The sequence below is a fragment of the Coregonus clupeaformis genome, chromosome 27 (assembly GCF_020615455.1).
Source record: "Coregonus clupeaformis isolate EN_2021a chromosome 27, ASM2061545v1, whole genome shotgun sequence".
NCBI classification, from domain to species: Eukaryota; Metazoa; Chordata; class Actinopteri; order Salmoniformes; family Salmonidae; genus Coregonus; species Coregonus clupeaformis.
In genome coordinates, this window is record NC_059218.1 from 49902543 (window position 1) to 49921223 (window position 18681).

Below are 18681 nucleotides of genomic sequence, written 5' to 3' on the forward strand. Positions count from 1 at the left end.
AGCAATATACTGTAGCCCCAGCCGTATACTGTAGCCCCAGCAATATACTGTAGCCCCAGCCGTATACTGTAGCCCCAGCAATATACTGTAGCCCCAGCCGTATACTGTAGCCCCAGCCGTATACTGTAGCCCCAGCAATATACTGTAGCCCCAGCCGTATACTGTAGCCCCAGCCGTATACTGTAGCCCCAGCCGTATACTGTAGCCCCAGCAATATACTGTAGCCCCAGCCGTATACTGTAGCCCCAGCCGTATACTGTAGCCCCAGCAATATACTGTAGCCCCAGCCGTATACTGTAGCCCCAGCAATATACTGTAGCCCCAGCCGTATACTGTAGCCCCAGCCGTATACTGTAGCCCCAGCCTTCCCCACCCCACCCCATGGACTTGGCCCACCTAGGTGTTTTTGTTCATGCAGTCTGTCTGTTTCTCTACTATAACGGTCTAAGGGACAGAGAGAGAGAGAGAGAGAGAGAGAGAGAGAGAGAGAGAGAGAGAGCAAGAGAGAGAGAAAGCAAGAGAGAGAAGAAGAGAGAAAGACAAAGACAGAGAGTGGGATAGTTATTGGAAGGAGAAGATAGGCTGTGTCATACAAAACCATGTCATGTACACTAATCTTATCAGGGGATGTTTCCCACGGCTGCTGATGTGAGTTCCATAAACAGTGACCACGCGACGCCACACACACAGCGTCGTCCGTCCGTCTGTCCATCACATGATGGAAGCACAATTGATTGGAAACATCTGTCCCCAACCCTTCCCTCCCTCCCTCCTCCCTCCCTCCACTCCACTCTCTCCCTCCCTCCCTCCCTTCTCCCTCCCTCCCTCCCTCCCTTCTCCCTCCCTCCCCCCCCTCCCTCTCCATGACTGTGTTCACTGTTTCTCGGCATACCCAACCCACTTCATTGCTCTAACGTATGAGCTCAAACTCTTCCAGAATCGCTCCATCCCCCTCCTCCTTTTCCTCTCCCTCACAGTATTATTTTGCTTTTCTTTGAATGCATGTTATTTCTTTCTTTCTGTATGGCCCATTATTCCCTTGCCTTGCCATCTGCCAAATGTACCAGTTTAAAGCAGACCTGGGTTAAAATACTATTTGAAATCATTTCAAATACTCTATCTGTGCTTGATTGAGCTTGTCTGTCTTAATTGAGCAATAGAATAGTCCCACAACTGTAAACCCCGCCCACCTGGCACTCCAGGCAGGCTAAAGGAAACACTTAACAGATTTCAAATAGTATTTGAACCCAGGTCTGGTCTAAAGCCAACTGGGTCTCTGGTGAATCATAGTTCTGTTCACATCAAATAGATTGTTTTTGTTTCTGCTCACAGGGCGATGCAGCCAGAACCAGAGCAGAACAGGAACCTGGCCAAGCTCACATTACACCCCTTCAAAACAGTGTGTGTATATATGTGTGTGTGTGTACAGTTCTGCATCTCAAAAGAGAGGATATTTCTGTGTATTACTTACCCTTTTGTCCCAGGAAACAATGTCAATAAAGCTTGGAATGAAGAGACACAGGAGAGGAGCGCTTCTTTGGTTCATAGTTCATCCATGAGGAGCTCTTTGATCAAGGGATGAAATACTACAGAGCAAAAAGTAGTTGATGCTGGATAGTAAACAAACAAGCCAATGTGCAAAACAAACTTCCAGAAGGAAAGTTTGGAATGACTTCAAGCATCAGAGCCTGTGATAAGAACATTCAAAACTGTCAGTTATATTAAGTAGGTAGGCGGCAGGTAAATGAATGCTGGAACTGAATGCTAACAGTCACTCACACAAATACAGTTGTGACTAACGCTAATGTAACACAGCTGCATAGATTTCATTCAAACAAAAATGCACATATTCCCCCAAACAAGCTCCTAAACATCGATCTACAAGTCAGAAGATACTTATTCCCTTTCAAATCTAGCCAAACACACACACACAATTCTTGTCCCTAAAATAAACCAGCCGAGGACGTGGCTGTTGTGGTGTGTCAGAGATCATACGGTCAGTCATGTTGTGTCCCGTCCTGCCATCCACGACACACCCTCCATCTCCTGCAGGGTGTGTTGTTGTGGTGTGTAGTGGTGAGGTGAGTCTGTAGGTCAAATTCCTGCTGGAGGATCAGCGCGTGACACTAACTCACACACACACACACTCTCTCTCTCTCGCTCTTAAACACAGTGACACACAAACACACACAGTGACACACACACTTCCTTCCCTAGGTGAGTGGGCAGGCCGAGAGGAAGGAACAGGCCGTCTCTCAGCAGGGCCCATATGGCCTTCTGGAGGACTCTGGAACAGGGGATGAAGTGAGGGAGAGATGAGGTGACCAGCCTCCTGAACAGGGAAGGGAGGAGGGAGGGTAGGAATGATAGAGGGAGGGATACAGAGAGGAATGATAGAGAGATGGATAGAGAGAGGGAGGAATGATAGAGAGAGGGAGGGATACAGAGAGGAATGATAGAGAGATGGATAGAGAGAGGGAGGAATGATAGAGAGAGGGAGGAATGATAGAGAGAGGGAGGAATGATAGAGGAATGGATAGAGAGAGGGAGGGTAGGAATGATAGAGAGATGGATAGAGAGAGGGAGGGATAGAGAGAGGGAGGGATAGAGAGAGGGAGGAATGATAGAGAGAGGGAGGAATGATAGAGAGGGAGGGATAGAGAGAGGGAGGGATAGAGAGAGGGAGGGATAGAGAGAGGGAGGGATAGAGAGAGGGAGGAATGATAGAGAGATGGATAGAGAGATGGATAGAGAGAGGGAGGGATAGAGAGAGGGAGGGATAGAGAGAGGGATGGATAGAGAGAGGGAGGAATGATAGAGAGATGGATAGAGAGAGGGAGGGATAGAGAGAGGGAGGGATAGAGGGTGGGTAGGAATGATAGAGGGAGGGAGGGATGAGGTGACCAGCCACCAGCACAGAAGGGGGGAGGTGATGGGCACAGTCACACACTCACATACACAGGGTGCATTTCAATAGTCGCAGTCACACACTCACATACACAGGGTGCATTTCAATAGTCTAAAGTGGATCCCTACTGTAGCGCTCCTCGTCTCGTTGTACTCAATCTGATGTAGAAAAAGCTAGAAAGGTTCAAGTAAAACATAAATCATACTACTTTCATCTATATACCATCATGGTTGCATCCCAAATAGAATCCCATTCCCTACATAGGGGCCATTGTCGAAAGTAGTGCACTACAGGGAACAGGGTACCATTTGGGACACGTGGGATCTCTTCAGATCAGCAAAGACGAAGGGGAGAGCAGGGCGTTCTCGTTCCTCCTCCGTGACCCGGAAACCAATACATTAAGGTGAATGCACCAATTTGTAAGTCGCTCTGGATAAGAGCGTCTGCTAAATGACGTAAATGTAAATCGAGGAGTCGTTAGTAGGCAAACGGAAGACGGTCCTCCCCTCCTTGATAGCCACCTTTCATTGAGGATACTCAAGTGTATCCTTCTGTAGAGTTTTGATCTGCTACACCCCCTTTAAATCAGCTTTTGTTTTGTCAGAGGAGAATAACATGCACACATTTAAAAACAATATGCTACTTATTTTTTTTGTATCTATAAAATGTCTTGCACTACTAACTTCATTTGTTTTGACCATTTAACACATTTATTTTGGCATCCACCCCTGTAATAGTGGAGAAGGACCGTCTCATTTCAAGCAAGCACGTTTCCATCCACGTTCACTCTCCGTGCCGACTACCTTTTTAAAAAAGCAGGCGATAGAGGACGCAGGAGAGGACGCAGGAAGTTAGCAAATCTAATTGATAAGAGGCCAAGAGGATCCCAATGATAAACAGACGACTGGAAGGGTGGAAAGGGATGGAGGTGGTGAAAGAAGTGTCCAGCGATGAGGAGGAACAAAGTTGGTGGATAATTTAAGATAGTTCACTCAGGCCGTTTACCATGAGAAAAAGAAAATGGTCAGTTCCTGTCTGCTTAAAGAGGTGGCTCTCCCATAGACACCAATGCGATAGTAGCTGGGTCTGGTCCACTTAGCTCATTGAAACGGAACACATTTGGGATGTCTCGTTTTCCTCTTCAGTCTCCGAGGAGGAAGAGACAGTCACAGCTTCACAAACACACAGGTGAGAAGGTGTGGGTTAGAACCGCCTAGTCACCTGAAATTATAAAAAACGGACCACCTTCCCAACCCTCAGCATCACTGCCAAACCATGATCATGAGTTTGGGTACATACCATTTGGCACCCTATTCCCTATGTAGTGCACTACTTGACCAGGAGCCTCTTTTATAACTGTTGCATACATTTCCCAATAAATATCTGCGTGTGACATTTCTGAAAAGCCTGCACACATACAAAGATTAATTTATCAACTTGGCGAACACCATACATTCGCATGTTTCCCGTTATCAGACCCATCCGGAAACTGCGCGTGAATGAGCATTAAAACTTTGAATGAAACGCACATACTTGACTTTTTATGGTGACAATAACACCCTTATTTGCTGTATACTTTGGAAGTATTGGAATTAGGCCAAGGCAGCTTCCTAAAGGAAATAGCAATGGCGAACTTAATCAAATGTCTTTGTAGGTGATGGCAGAATGTTAAACTTTCGCAGTCGGCCTAGGCCATCTGACAGAAAAAAAAGCTTAAGACCAAAACGATTGCAAATGGCTGTGGAAAATATGTCGCACTGCCCGCGAATTCTGAAACAGTCTACTTAGTGGTAGCCATAAACACTTCAATGCAAATGATCAACGGTATGTTCACCTGTTAAATTATGTTATAAAACGCTTCTTTTCTGATGCATAGAGCAAAATACTTAACAACAGCCGAATAGGCCCAATTAAATGAGCATGGTAATTCGTAGGCTATGGCAACTTCGGGAATATGAACCCATCATGGCCAGAAAAAGTGAGGAATGTATTCTGCAATAGCTATGACAATATATTGTTTATAAATGAAATATTTGAAAATTACCGACGTAAGCTACAGAAGTAGCCTACAACCGTCTGTTCCACCGTTAAACTGAGCTGCGGATCGAATGGCAGAGCAACATACAGTGAGGGACAAAAGTATTTGATCCCCTGCTGATTTTGTACGTTTGCCCACTGACAAAGACATGATCAGTCTATAATTTTAATGGTAGGTTTATTTGAACAGTGAGAGACAGAATAACAACAAAAATTCCAGAAAAACGCATGTCAAAAATGTTATGAATTGATTTTCATTTTAATGAGGGAAATAAGTATTTGACCCCTCTGCAAAACATGACTTAGTATTTGGTGGCAAAACCCTTGTTGGCAATCACAGAGGACAGACGTTTCTTGTAGTTGGCCACCAGGTTTGCACACATCTCAGGAGGAATTTTGTCCGACTCCTCTTTGCAGATCTTCTCCAAGTCATTAAGGTTTCGAGGCTGACGTTTGGCAACTCGAACATTCAGCTCCCTCCATATATTTTCTATGGGATTAAGGTCTGGAGACTGGCTAGGCCACTCCAGGACCTTAATGTGCTTCTTCTTGAGCCACCCCTTTGTTGCCTTGGCCGTGTGTTTTGGGTCATTGTCATGCTGGAACACCCATCCACGACCCATTTTCAATGCCCTGGCTGAGGTAAGGAGGTTCTCACCCAAGATTTGACAGTACATGGCCCCGTCCATCGTCCCTTTGATGCGGTGAAGTTGTCCTTTCCCCTTAGCAGAAAAACACCCCCAAAGCATAATGTTTCCACCTCCATGTTTGACGGTGGGGATGGTGTTCTTGGGGTCATTGGTAGCATTCCTCCTCCTCCAAACACGGCGAGTTGAGTTGATCCCAATTTTGGTCTCATCTGACCACAACACTTTCACCCAGTTCTCCTCTGAATCATTCAGATGTTCATTGGCAAACTTCAGACGGGCCTGTATATGTGCTGTCTTGAGCAGGGGGACCGTGCAGGGGCACAGCAGGATTTCAGTCCTTCATGGCGTAGTGTGTTAACAATTGTTTTCTTGGTGACTATGGTCCCAGCTGCCTTGAGATCATTGACAAGATCCTCCCGTGTAGTTCTGGGCTGATTCCTCACTGTTCTCATGATCATTCCAACTCCACGAGGTGAGATCTTGCATGGAGCCCCAGGCCGAGGGAGATTGACAGTTCTTTTGTGTTTCTTCCATTTGCGAATAATCGCACCAACTGTTGTCACCTTCTCACCAAGCTGCTTGGCGATAGTCTTGTAGCCCATTGCAGCCTTGTGTAGGTCTACAATCTTGTCCCTGACATCCTTGGAGAGCTCTTTGGTCTTGGCCATGGTGGAGAGTTTGGAATCCGATTGATTGATTGCTTCTGTGGACAGGTGTCTTTTATACAGGTAACAAGCTGAGATTAGGAGCACTTCCTTTAAGAGTGTGCTCCTAATCTCAGCTCCTTACCTATATAAAAGACACCTGGGAGCCAGAAATCTTTCTGATTGAGAGGGGGTCAAATACTTATTTCCCTCATTAAAATGCAAATCAATTTATAAAAATTTTAACATGCATTTTTCTGGATTTTTTGGTTGTTATTCTGTCTCTCACTGTTCAAATAAACCTACTATTAAAATTATAGACTGATAATTTCTTTGTCAGTGGGCAAACATACAAAATCAGCAGGGGATCAAATACTTTTTTCCCCTCACTGTACTTGTAATAGCTTATGTACTGTGAAGTTGGTCCAATTCAACGAAGGGAACATTTTTACATTTTAGTCATTTAGCAGACGCTCTTATCCAGAGCGACTTACAGTTAGTGAGTACATACATCTTATTTTTTTATACTGGCCCCCCATGGGAATCGAACCCACAACCCTGGCATTGCAAACGCCATGCTCTACCAATTGAGCTACATCCCTGCCGGCCATTCCCTCCCCTACCCTGGAACGAATGGTATCCCAACTTGTTGTAGGCCTATAGGCTACTTCATGAGTACGAAACCATACAGCGAGAGAAATGGTGAGGAATCATGCAATCTTGGTAACGCAATAGCCTAAGAAATAGATGCAAATCTAATTATTTGAAAATGTAAAGTTAAACGTAAGATTCTCACCAACAGCAAATTATAGCATCTTATTAAACCGTTTTTTTTCCCTTACGAAAAAGTAGCCATCATATCCCCCATTTGCACAAAAACATTAGGCTACTTGCCTGCTTGCAATGCGATACTTCCAACCACTGGAAAGTAATGCATATGCATGGTCTAAAATTGGTGAAATGATGAGCACTTTCACGTCACGTTCAGTTTTTATAAAACGCCAACTTGTGTTGAAACTGGCACAAGCATGGAAGATCTAAAATATGACTCGTATGCAAAGATAGACCTGAATAGTGGTTTCAGTGAAAGTGAGTCCATTTGTTGGGGAAGCTGCTCTGAAAATATAGTTTATCAATCATTTAACTAAACATCAACATGGAAAACACAAGTCGAGTCAGCGGTTGTTTTTTTTGGTTGTAAATAACATTGTTTTTATTTCGAAGTCAGGACGCCTAGACCTACATATAGGACTTAGCTGCTGCCGGCCTTGGCAGCGATTCTCTTGTCCCTCTCCTCAGCGATGGTGAGGCGGATACCCTTTCCACGGGGCAGGGACACCCACGGCTTGTTGCCCTGGAGAGAAGGAGAAAAGACCAGGACATTGGAAGGGAATAGCTGCAACTCACATTCAACTATTTAAAGTTAAAAACACATTAAGTTTTAGCCATCAATCATCAGACGGGACAGGAAGAGGACAAAATAAATGGCTATGAAGAGTGAAATTGTGCTTTTAGGAAGTGATAATACTGGTCTGTAAAAAGGCCAGAATGAGAAATGATCCGGATCCCCCCACCCCAGCAGACACTAGACATGGTTTGCAGTCTAGTTGGTTTAGGATAGATTTAAACCTGCTCTTCATCAGCGTGAAGTGTGCCAGCGATTGAGGATAGAACCAGCAGACGATATCACACTGGTACCGAAGACATAGCATTGGCTTTGTTCTACCTCCGTACAATCACACACGAGTACAGAACAACTACGTGCGTGTCAAGAAATGGAGGGGTTGAGTTGTCTTCAAGGTGTATTTGCATGTTAATGCTCCCTCGGTGTGTGTGGTCGTCTACTTCCCTGCTCCTGTGCTCACCTTGCCAATGATGAAGATGTTCCCCAGCCTGGTGGCAAAGATGTTTCCAGCGCTGTCTTTGACGTGAACAACGTCAAACGAGCCAGGGTGCCTCTCCCGGTTGGTGATGATACCGATCCGCCCCAAATTGGCACCGCCAGTCACCATGCACAGGTTACCTACAAGGAGTAGAGTGAAGGGGGGTGGAGAGAAAAGGGAAGAGAGGATTGCTTCAGAAGAATGCCACGTTTGATTGGTTAGTATTGTTGCTTTGCTTAGCTGCAAAAAATTGTTGCTTTGCTTAGCCGCAAAAAAAGTTTCAAAAGACAGTGCTTATGGATCCAAGGGTCTGAATGAACAGACGTACTTTTCCGTAATGTATTTTTGGTTTCTGCAAAGAAAAAAAACAACCAGTTGTAAATTCCTTATTCAGTACCATGCCTGTGCAGACGTTGTACGAGACCAAGCGTCCGTCAGACAGGGATAGTAGGAAACTAGTTGGACCGACAGAACAAGCTGCACTAACTAATCCTGCTTAATATTTTCCTTCAATTTCACAAAATGGTTGCTGTGCATCCCCCAACTGGTTGCCCCACATTGGTGGTGGATGAGGAGTTTCACTCCTTACTACGTAAAGTGCTTTGAGTATATAGGTGGGTAAGATATCAAATCTATTCAAATATGAAATGCAAGACAACTCATTCCCCCAATCTCTAGACCCATTTCCTCACTGGTATCAAACAATGTCACTAGAAGTTTTTCTTTTAAGTTCCATAAAATCATGTTACCTGTGTCAAACTTGATGTGTTCTGTGATCTTGCCGGTGGCGAGGTCGATGCGGACTGTGTCGTTGACCTTGATGAGGGGGTCTGGGTAGCGGATGGTACGGGCGTCATGGGTCACCAGAGCGGGGACTCCCTTGGTGCCCATCAGGTTCTTCTTCACCTTACACAGCTTGTACTGGAGAGGGGGAAAGAGGAGAAAGTGAGCGATTGTTATGGCCAAACCTAGTTTCTAGAGTCTAGGCCGGGTAACTTAAGCACATAGATACAACTTGATGTAAAAATGTCTCAAAAAGTTGATTGACAACTGCTAGGTTTTGGGGTCTGAACCCCAACTACACTACCTGACCAAATGTATGCAGACACCTGCTCGTCCAACATCTCATGCCAAAATCATGACCATTAATATGGAGTTGGTCCCTCCCTTTGCTGCTATAAACAGCCTCCACTCTTCTGGGAAGGCTTTCCACTAGATGTTGGAATATTGCTGTGGGGACTTGCTTCCATTCAGCCACCAGAGCGTTAGTGAGGTTGGGCACTGATGTTGGGTGATTAGGCCTTGGCTCGCAGTCGGCGTTCCAATTCATCTCAAAGGTGTTCGATGGGGTTGAGGTCAGGGCTCTGTGCAGGCCAGTCAAATTCTTCCACACCGATCTCAAACCATTTCTGTATGGACCTTGCTTTGTGCACAGGGGCATGCTTAAAACAGGAAAGGGCCTTCCCCAAACTGTTGCTAAAAGTTGGAAGCACAGAATCATCTAGAATGTCATCGAATGCTGTAGCGTTAAGATTTCCCTTCACTGGAACTAAGGGGCCCGGCCCATGAAAAACAGCCCCAGACCATTATTCCTCCAAACTTCACAGTTGGCACTACACATTGGGGCAGGTAGCGTTCTCCTGGCATCCGCCAAATCCAGATGTGTCCTTTAAATCAAATCAAATTTTATTTGCCACCTACGCCGAATACAACAGGTGTAGACATTACCGTGAAATGCTTACTTACAGCCCTTAACCAACAATGCATTAATTTTTTAGACTGCCAGATGGTGAAGCGTGATTCATCACGCCAAAAGAACGCGTTTCCACCGTACCAGAGTCCAATGGCGGCGGGCTTTACGCCACTCCAGCCGACGCTTGGCTTTGGGTCATTGTCCTGTTGCAGGAGGAAATTGGCTCCAATCAAGCGCCGTCCACAGGGTATGGCATGGCGTTGCGAAATGGAGTGAGCCTTCCTTCTTCAAGATCCCTTTTACCCTGTACAAATCTCCTACTTCACCACCACCAAAACACCCCCAGACCATCACACTGCCTCCACCATGCTTGACAGATGGCATCAAGCATTCTTCCAGCATCTTTACATTTAGTCTGTCCATAACTTTTTTCCAATCTTCCTCTGTCCAGTGTCTGTGTTCTTTTGCCATCTTAATCTTCTCTTTTTATTGGCCAGTCTGATATGGCTTTTTCTTTGCAACTCTGCCTAGAAGGTCAGCATCCCGGAGTCGCCTCTTCACTGTTGACGTTGAGACTTGTTTTGCGGGTACTATTTAATGAAGCTGCCAGTTGAGGACCTGTGAGGCGTCTCATTTCTCAAACTAGACACGAATGTATTTGTCCTCTTGCTCAGTTGTGCACCGGGGCCTCCCACTCCTCTTTCTATTCTGGTTAGAGCCAGTTTGCGCTGTTCTGTGAAGGGAGTAGTACACAGCGTTGTACGAGATCTTCAGTTTCTTGGCAATTTCTCACATGGAATAGCCCTCATTTCTCAGAACAGGAATAGACTGACAAGTTTCAGAAGAAATGTATTTGTTTCTGGCCATTTTGAGCCTGTAATCGAACCCACAATTGCTGATGCTACAGATACTCAACTAGTCTCAAGAAGGCCAGTTTTATTGCTTCTTTAATCAGCACAACAGTTTTCAGCTGTGCTAACATAATTGCAAAAGGGTTTTCTAATGATCAATTAGCCTTTTAAAATGATAAACTTGGATTAGCAAACAACGTGCCATTGGAACACAGGACAGATGGTTGCTGATAATGGGACTCTGTACACCTATGTAGATATTCCATAAAAAAAATCAATGTCTACACTGTATTTCTGATCAATTTGATGTTATTTTAAATGGACCAAAAAAAATTGCTTTTCTTTCAAAAACAGGGAAATGTTTAAGTGACCCCAAACTTTTCAACGGTAGTGTATATAGTGTAGCTCCACAAGTAATCCGACAAATCACACAAGGCTTTTATTTACACAAAAGGTAGAATATATAACCATTTCACATTAGGATTCAGCTAATTCTTTTGGTTGGAGCTCAGAACTTCTTAGAGGTATTGGTGAGGGTTTTTTCAGCTCGTTGATCAAAACCAAAGATTATCTTCATTGCTCCGTCAGCCCTCCATACAGAAGATTCAGCCAATTATAGGGTACTGCTCGGTTTGAAAAAAGGTAGGATTGAGCTGCGAATAACTGGACTCCAGAGCATTTGTGTGACGCGTCATACCTGGGCCTCCTCAGCCGTGATGCGGTGAACAGTGAAACGTCCCTTCACATCGTAGATCAGACGGAAGTGCTCTCCAGTCTTCTCAATACTGATCACATCTACAGACAGACATAACATGCATTAGTCAATGATCACATCCAGAACATAGACAAACACCACGTCAACATTCAGTCTGTCAAGGCGGAGCTAGAACAAAATACAGCTTTTGCGTCAGAACAAATCCAATACGAAAGATTTGTCAGTTTCAGTCATCATCACATTCTCATAGTTTAAACACTTCAGATGGTCAATGACCGTTGAACCAACGGAATGTAAGTCAACAATATTTAGTCCTTTCATATACTTGCGAAAAGCACCAAATAAAACCCATACCATTGTATGTGGCAAGCTAGACTACATATCAGACCCTCTCCTCAAAACCCAATGGATGAGAAGGTCAGAGGGGACGAGAGGACGTGCGAAACAAGGAACTGGAATAGAGATTCTACCAGTGTGATATGGTCCAGTGAAGGAGAGGTGTGACATGGTGGGCAGATTCACAGGCTTCACCTGGTCTGGGAAATTAATCAACAACACCGTCGTCATCACTCTTGGCAGGGATAAAGGAGCTAAGAAATACTGTGCGTGTGGGAATGTGCGCACCCGAGAAAAACATGAATATAAGATGGCGAATGTCTATTGGTTTGGTGGTGCGCGTGTGTGGGTGTGATATATACATACCGTGGGGAGAACAAGTATTTGATACATTTTAGTCATTTATCAGACGCTCTTATCCAGAGCGACTTACAGTTAGTGCATACATTATTAATTTTTTTCATACCCCCTGTGGGAATCGAACCCACAACCCTGGCGTTGCAAACGCCATGCTCTATCAACTGAGCTACATCCCTGCCGGCCATTCCCTCCCCTACCCTGGACGACGCTGGGCCAATTGTGCGCCGCCCCATGGGTCTCCCGGTCGCGGCCGGCTACGACAGAGCCTGGATTCGAACCAGGATCTCTAGTGATAACCTGCAAAATCGGTAGTGTTTCCTACTTACAAAGCATGTAGAGGTCTGTAATGTTTATCATAGGTACACTTCAACTGTGAGAGACGGAATCTAAAACAAAAATCCAGAAAATCACATTATATGATTTTTAAGTAATTAATTTGCATTTTATTGCATGACATAAGTATTTGATCACCTACCAACCAGTAAGAATTCCGGCTTTCACAGACCTGTTAGTTTTTCTTTAAGAAGCCCTCCTGTTCTCAACTCATTACCTGTATTAACTGCACCTGTTTGAACTCGTTACCTGTATAAAAGACACCTGTCCACACACTCAAACAAACAGACTCCAACCTCTCCACAATGGCCAAGACCAGAAAGCTGTGTAAGGACATCAGGGATGAAATTGTAGACCTGCACAAGGCTGGGATGGGCTACAGGACAATAGGCAAGCAGCTTGGTGAGAAGGCAACAACTGTTGGCGCAATTATTAGAAAATGGAAGAAGTTCAAGATGACGGTCAATCACCCTCGGTCTGGGGCTCCATGCAAGATCTCACCTCGTGGGGCATCAATGATCATGAGGAAGGTGAGGGATCAGCCCAGAACTACACGGCAGGACCTGGTCAATGACCTGAAGAGAGCTGGGACCACAGTCTCAAAGAAAATCATTAGGAACACACTACGCCGTCATGGATTAAAATCCTGCAGCGCACGCAAGGTCCCCCTGCTCAAGCCAGTGCATGTCCAGGCCCGTCTGAAGTTTGCCAATGACCATCTGGATGATCCAGAGGAGGAATGGGAGAAGGTCATGTGGTCTGATGAGACAAAAATAGAGCTTTTTGGTCTAAAATCCACTCGCCGTGTTTGGAGGAAGAAGGATGAGTACAACCCCAAGAACACCATCCCAACCGTGAAGCATGGAGGTGGAAACATCATTCTTTGGGGATGCTTTTCTGCAAAGGGGACAGGACAACTGCACCGTATTAAGGGGAGGATGGATGGGGCCATGTATCGCGAGATCTTGGCCAACAACCTCCTTCCCTCAGTAAGAGCATTGAAGATGGGTCGTGGCTGGGTCTTCCAGCATGACAACGACCCGAAACACACAGCCAGGGCAACTAAGGAGTGGCTCCGTAAGGAGCATCTTAAGGTCCTGGAGTGGCGTAGCCAGTCTCCAGACCTGAACCCAATAGAAAATCTTTGGAGGGAGCTGAAAGTCCGTATTGCCCAGCGACAGCCCCGAAACCTGAAGGATCTGGAGAAGATCTGTATGGAGTGGGCCAAAATCCCTGCTGCAGTGTGTGCAAACCTGGTCAAGACCTACAGGAAACATATGATCTCTGTAATTGCAAACAAAGGTTTCTGTACCAAATATTAAGTTCTGCTTTTCTGATGTGTCAAATACTTATGTCATGCAATAAAATGCAAATTAATTACTTAAAAATCATACAATGTGATTTTCTGGATTTTTGTTTTAGATTCCGTCTCACAGTTGAAGTGTACCTATGATAAACATTACAGACCTCTACATGCTTTGTAAGTAGGAAAACCTGCAAAATCGTCAGTGTATCAAATACTTGTTCTCCCCACTGTATATATAGTATGTGAGCCCCAGGTCAAGAAATGATTTAATCCCTTGACGTGACCAGAGATCAGTCTCCATCTGGTGTTTCTACAGCTAACCAGTAACACCAAGCAGCACCACTATATCAAAAAGCAAGCGAAAATTCATTTGCCGCAGGGCTCTGTCCTGAAAGCCCAGAGCAAGCCAGCCATTACCTTTAGTGCCTTACAGCCCATCGAGTTCAACTAGACAATCCCTGTAGAGACGAATCAATGAGATATGGCCCCGTTTGAATACTTAAATAAAAAAACATCCTATTGATTAGAGCTCAGAACTTCTTAGAGGTATTGGTGAGATTTATTTCAGCTCGTTGATCAAAACCAAAGAGTGTGGTGATTATGTCAAGCAGAGGACGCATGCAAGACTGCTAGCGTCGCTCCTTCCATCTCCACGCGTACGCCTGTCGCATGCTTCGCAGTCTAAACAGTTTGCACACACAGGTGGGTTGGCTGACAACTTAGCGAAAATGGCACCGGGAAGGCGCGCGTTATGATTCTGAACACTCCCGATAGCAACAATGACAGGCTGCCATGTGGGACTCATAAGTGCCTCGTATCTTATTGATGCCATGTCTTGTTTTGAGGCATTTTGACTGATCTCTTGTCAATGCTAATATGACAAAAAAAAATTTTTTGCTAGCTAACCAACAACTGCAATGATGCATTTGAAAGACAAGTGCTCATTGCGCAAAATGTATGGGGTTTTCAATAAACAGCGAGACTAAATATAGTTTACATGTTATCAACAGTCTAAGCAAATCCCGTCCGTTTTCCCCCATAGTTGCACACGCATCGGTTTTGTTATCTCCCCCAGCTGTTCAAGCACACATTTTCTTGAGTTAAGTCGAAGTTACATAGCAGAAGGCTACGCCTCTTCGTCAGTGATTGGTCAACAGTACTACTCCTAGCAGGAATGGGAACTATGGACGTGATTCTTCAATGAAATACCAGTTTTCATGCAGTCCCACCCCCACTTAAAAAATGCAGCACCAAACATCTAATCTAAAATCGCGCAACTACGACCTCTGCAAAAATGTCAATTTACATATTTCTTGATTTCATCTTAAATTAATTCTGACTATTTTGTGAAAGTGTATACTGCCTGTTGTTGCTATGGTGTCTCAAAAAGGCATAAACTAACATTGCCGCATTCTCATTTTTCAAGCGAAGGTCTCTTATTATGAGAGGCACAGACGTTCACGTCGCCTAGCCCTGAAAGGAGTAAGCCAAACATTTACCCACCCTTATGTAATCCTTGGCTCCTCCCATTGCTGTCCCTATGGCTCTCTTCCTAATCCAATCCCGCCCCCCCAGCCAGACTCACCCATAAAACCAGTAAGGTAGGTGACACTCAAAACATTGTCACTCCTTCCCTTCTTCACCCAAAACATTGTCACTCCTTCCCTTCCTCAACCCGCCCCCAGCCAGACTCACCCATGAAGCCAGTTGGGTAGGTGATATCGGTGCGGACCTTGCCGTCGATCTTGATGAACCTTTGCATGCAGATCTTCTTGACCTCGTCTCCGGTCAAAGCGTACTTCAGACGATTCCTGAGGAAGATGATGAGGGGCAGGCACTCCCTCAGCTTGTGGGGACCAGTGGAGGGACGAGGAGCCTACAGGGGGAGAATAGAGTTAGGTACTGTAACTAGATGAGAGCAGTTAAAAGGTAGATTCAGCAATATGGATGTAGATGCACAAAACAAACAGCATAGTTGGTCAATATCCGCAACTACTATGTGCATTGAAGCACGAGGCTAAACTTCCACTGTTTGGGTCCCGGAGCTGCCACATAACGTGAAGCAAACCCATGTTCATCCGCAGATACCGTGTGTGACAGAGTGAAGTTTTGCATCTCACTCATCGCAATATCTGCGATGCTGCTTGTGGCAACTTCACATCGCTGAGTCTACCTTTATTAACAATGGTGGCTATAGACAATGCAGGGACAGCAGATCACTATACACAGGATAGGAGAGAGGACGTGGGGAGTGGGGTTAGGATAGGAGAGAGGACGTGGGGAATGGGGTCAGGATAGGAGAGAGGATGTGGGGAATGGGGTCAGGATAGGAGAGAGGACGTGGGGAATGGGGTCAGGATAGGAGAGAGGACGTGGGGAATGGGGTCAGGATAGGAGAGAGGACGTGGGGAATGGGGTCAGGATAGGAGAGAGGACGTGGCGAATGGGGTTAGGATAGGAGAGAGGACGTGGCGAATGGGGTTAGGATAGGAGAGAGGATGTGGGGAATGGGGTTAGGATAGGATAGAGGACGTGGGGAATGGGGTCAGGATAGGAGAGAGGACGTGGGGAATGGGGTTAGGATAGGAGAGAGGACGTGGGGAATGGGGTTAGGATAGGAGAGAGGACGTGGCGAATGGGGTTAGGATAGGAGAGAGGACGTGGGGAATGGGGTTAGGATAGGAGAGAGGACGTGGCGAATGGGGTTAGGATAGGAGAGAGGACGTGGCGAATGGGGTTAGGATAGGAGGGAGGACGTGGCGAATGGGGTTAGGATAGGAGAGAGGACGTGGGGAATGGGGTTAGGATAGGAGAGAGGACGTGGCGAATGGGGTTAGGATAGGAGGGAAAGCCACGACTGTTCAGTAGATGAAATAGCAAATGACTACAACTATACACGTTGCAAACACAACTTCATTGATTAAAAAACGTTTATAGGGCCACAATCTAGCAACTCTTGAGAGCCAATTTAGGCTCGATCCGAAAATGTGGTCGGAGGCGCTGTAAGGATGGTGTGACACCATCGCAGAGCCTCCAGTTGAGTTCCTGCGTCTCCGTATAGGGCTGCATTGACATGATTGGTTGATGGCAGGAGGGGTTCAGTATAAACAAACTCAATTCCTTTATAACTTCCTTCACAACAGCTCTGCTCAGAAACACAAGTATACAGGCCCTGACCTCTGTAGAGGCTGTTTCCTATGCTGCAGCATTTCCCAAACTCGGTCCTGGGGACCCCAAGGGGCGCACATTTTGGTTTTTGCCCTAGCATTACACAGCTGATTAAAAATAATTGAAGCTTGATGAAGAGTTCATTGTTTGAATCAGCTGTGTAGTGTTAAGGCAAAAACAAAGACGTACACAGCTTGTGGTCCCCAAGACTGAGTTGGGGAAACCCTGCTCTAAAGCAACTGCAGACGTCGGATTGAGCATGCAGCGCCTTTAAGCATAAACTTTGTTTGCCGTGCTCAATTTAATAATGAAAATGAAACTTGACAAGCAAATGTTATTTTAATAAAAGAGGGGAAATGCCGCAAGTTAGGTAGGGTCACGTTCAACAGCCCAGGTGAGGAGATACAGGTAGGGCACAAGACAATGAATGACATGTTCGTTGTGAAAATAATGGAACACTGGTGGATAGATATGAATGCCCTCAGTTTTACTAATAATTTGTATACGAATCTGCAACCATTTAGTAACATTGTGGTTTCAACATAGAAATAAGTAGTTATGTACTTACGAACACTCCGGTGAGCTTGTCAAGCATCCAATGCTTGGGCGCTGCAACGCGCTTCAGGTGCTTCTTCGGTCCTCGTGCCTGGTAAACAGAAAAACGACGTTAGTCAACACAGCAGTAAAACTTTAGAGGAACAGCCAAACAGACAGAAACGACTGATACCATGCGACCTGTCTGACTAGCAAAAGTTACCGTGCAAGTTAGTCATTTGTTACGAGTTCCGGCTGAGGCCTACTCGGCGAAAGCACAACAAAGTTGGTTTATTTTTCACAAATTCTCCCCTAAAAAAGGTATGCTCAATTGCCAAGACTAGTATAAGCTTCGGAAATAGACTTTTGAACGTAGAAGTCGTGGTAACAGAAACATATTTGGCTGAAATGTGCAGAGCTGTTGCTAACTAGCTAGCCTGTGGCTACGATGGTCAAACGAGTAGTTTTTACTAATATCGTTTCATAGACACAGACATAACTTATTATATAAATACAGGAACTAACCATTGCACAAAGTATGTATTCTCAGACAATCGCAGTTATATGTGATATATTATATTCAGAAAAAGTGATGTTTGATGATGATTCGGGAGAAAATCGTAAGGAAATACGGCTCACCATGTTGGAGTCTGCGGGGAAAAGGACCTCCCACTTTTAGTCCTTGGAAAATGAGACCAAGTACGGTGCACGATGAGGGACATACCGAGCATAATTTATATGGTCCGCTCTCTAGTGTCGAGGAGAATAGCTGCAACTGGATGTACCTTGAACTTGTCAGAAATACAGTATGGATTTTTATTTTATTTTAGCAGCTATACATAATAAAGTCAGTATCTGTATTTTATTGAATGGTACAAATACATTATATGGCTCTCAACATGGCTCTCACTGTGATTCTTATATGATTGTAAATATGTTATATATCAAATTCAATCATATTCTCGAAATCTATAATAGGCCTAAGCAAAGCACAGCACACACAGTTTAACTTCTCTTCATAATATTGATTATCTTGATTCGCAAGTCTTGCCTAAATGTCTTCATCCGTACTAAACGAATAAATGTTGGTATGTTCTGTAACCTGTTTTTTTCTGCTATTCCCTGAGCCTCTCTCTGATTTCCTCCTGCTATCTGTGTCAGGAAATAACAGCGCGCGGGACAGGGCCCTTCTGTTTATGCAGCGCAAGATAATCAAACCGTTCTTCCGCGTGTTCCCATGCCAAATGTCACTAGTGACGTCCT

General features: G+C 45.0%; 1 protein-coding gene and 2 non-coding genes across 4 annotated transcripts; all 3 read right to left on the reverse strand.

Moving 5' to 3' along the window:
- Positions 1–7421: 7421 nt before the first annotated feature.
- LOC121554290 (40S ribosomal protein S4) lies at positions 7422–18124 on the reverse strand. 2 transcript variants are annotated; one of them, XM_041867786.2, is made up of 7 exons: positions 18058–18124; positions 17453–17530; positions 15412–15592; positions 11364–11461; positions 8872–9043; positions 8105–8262; positions 7422–7593 (listed from the first exon to the last, which is right to left on the reverse strand). In XM_041867786.2, exons 1-7 carry the CDS (start codon positions 18058–18060, stop codon positions 7492–7494), a joined length of 792 nt encoding a protein of 263 aa, XP_041723720.1. In that variant the 5' UTR covers positions 18061–18124; the 3' UTR covers positions 7422–7491. The 2 variants fall into 2 exon arrangements, with proteins under 2 accessions (XP_041723720.1, XP_041723721.1); XM_041867787.2 differs by lacking the exon at positions 18058–18124 and adding an exon at positions 17944–17968.
- On the reverse strand, positions 7887–8021 carry LOC121554795. The gene has a single exon (XR_005997805.1). It is a non-coding gene; the product is annotated as a small nucleolar RNA SNORA57 (small nucleolar RNA).
- On the reverse strand, positions 11171–11246 carry LOC121554796. The gene has a single exon (XR_005997806.1). It is a non-coding gene; the product is annotated as a small nucleolar RNA SNORD61 (small nucleolar RNA).
- Positions 18125–18681: the final 557 nt, after the last annotated feature.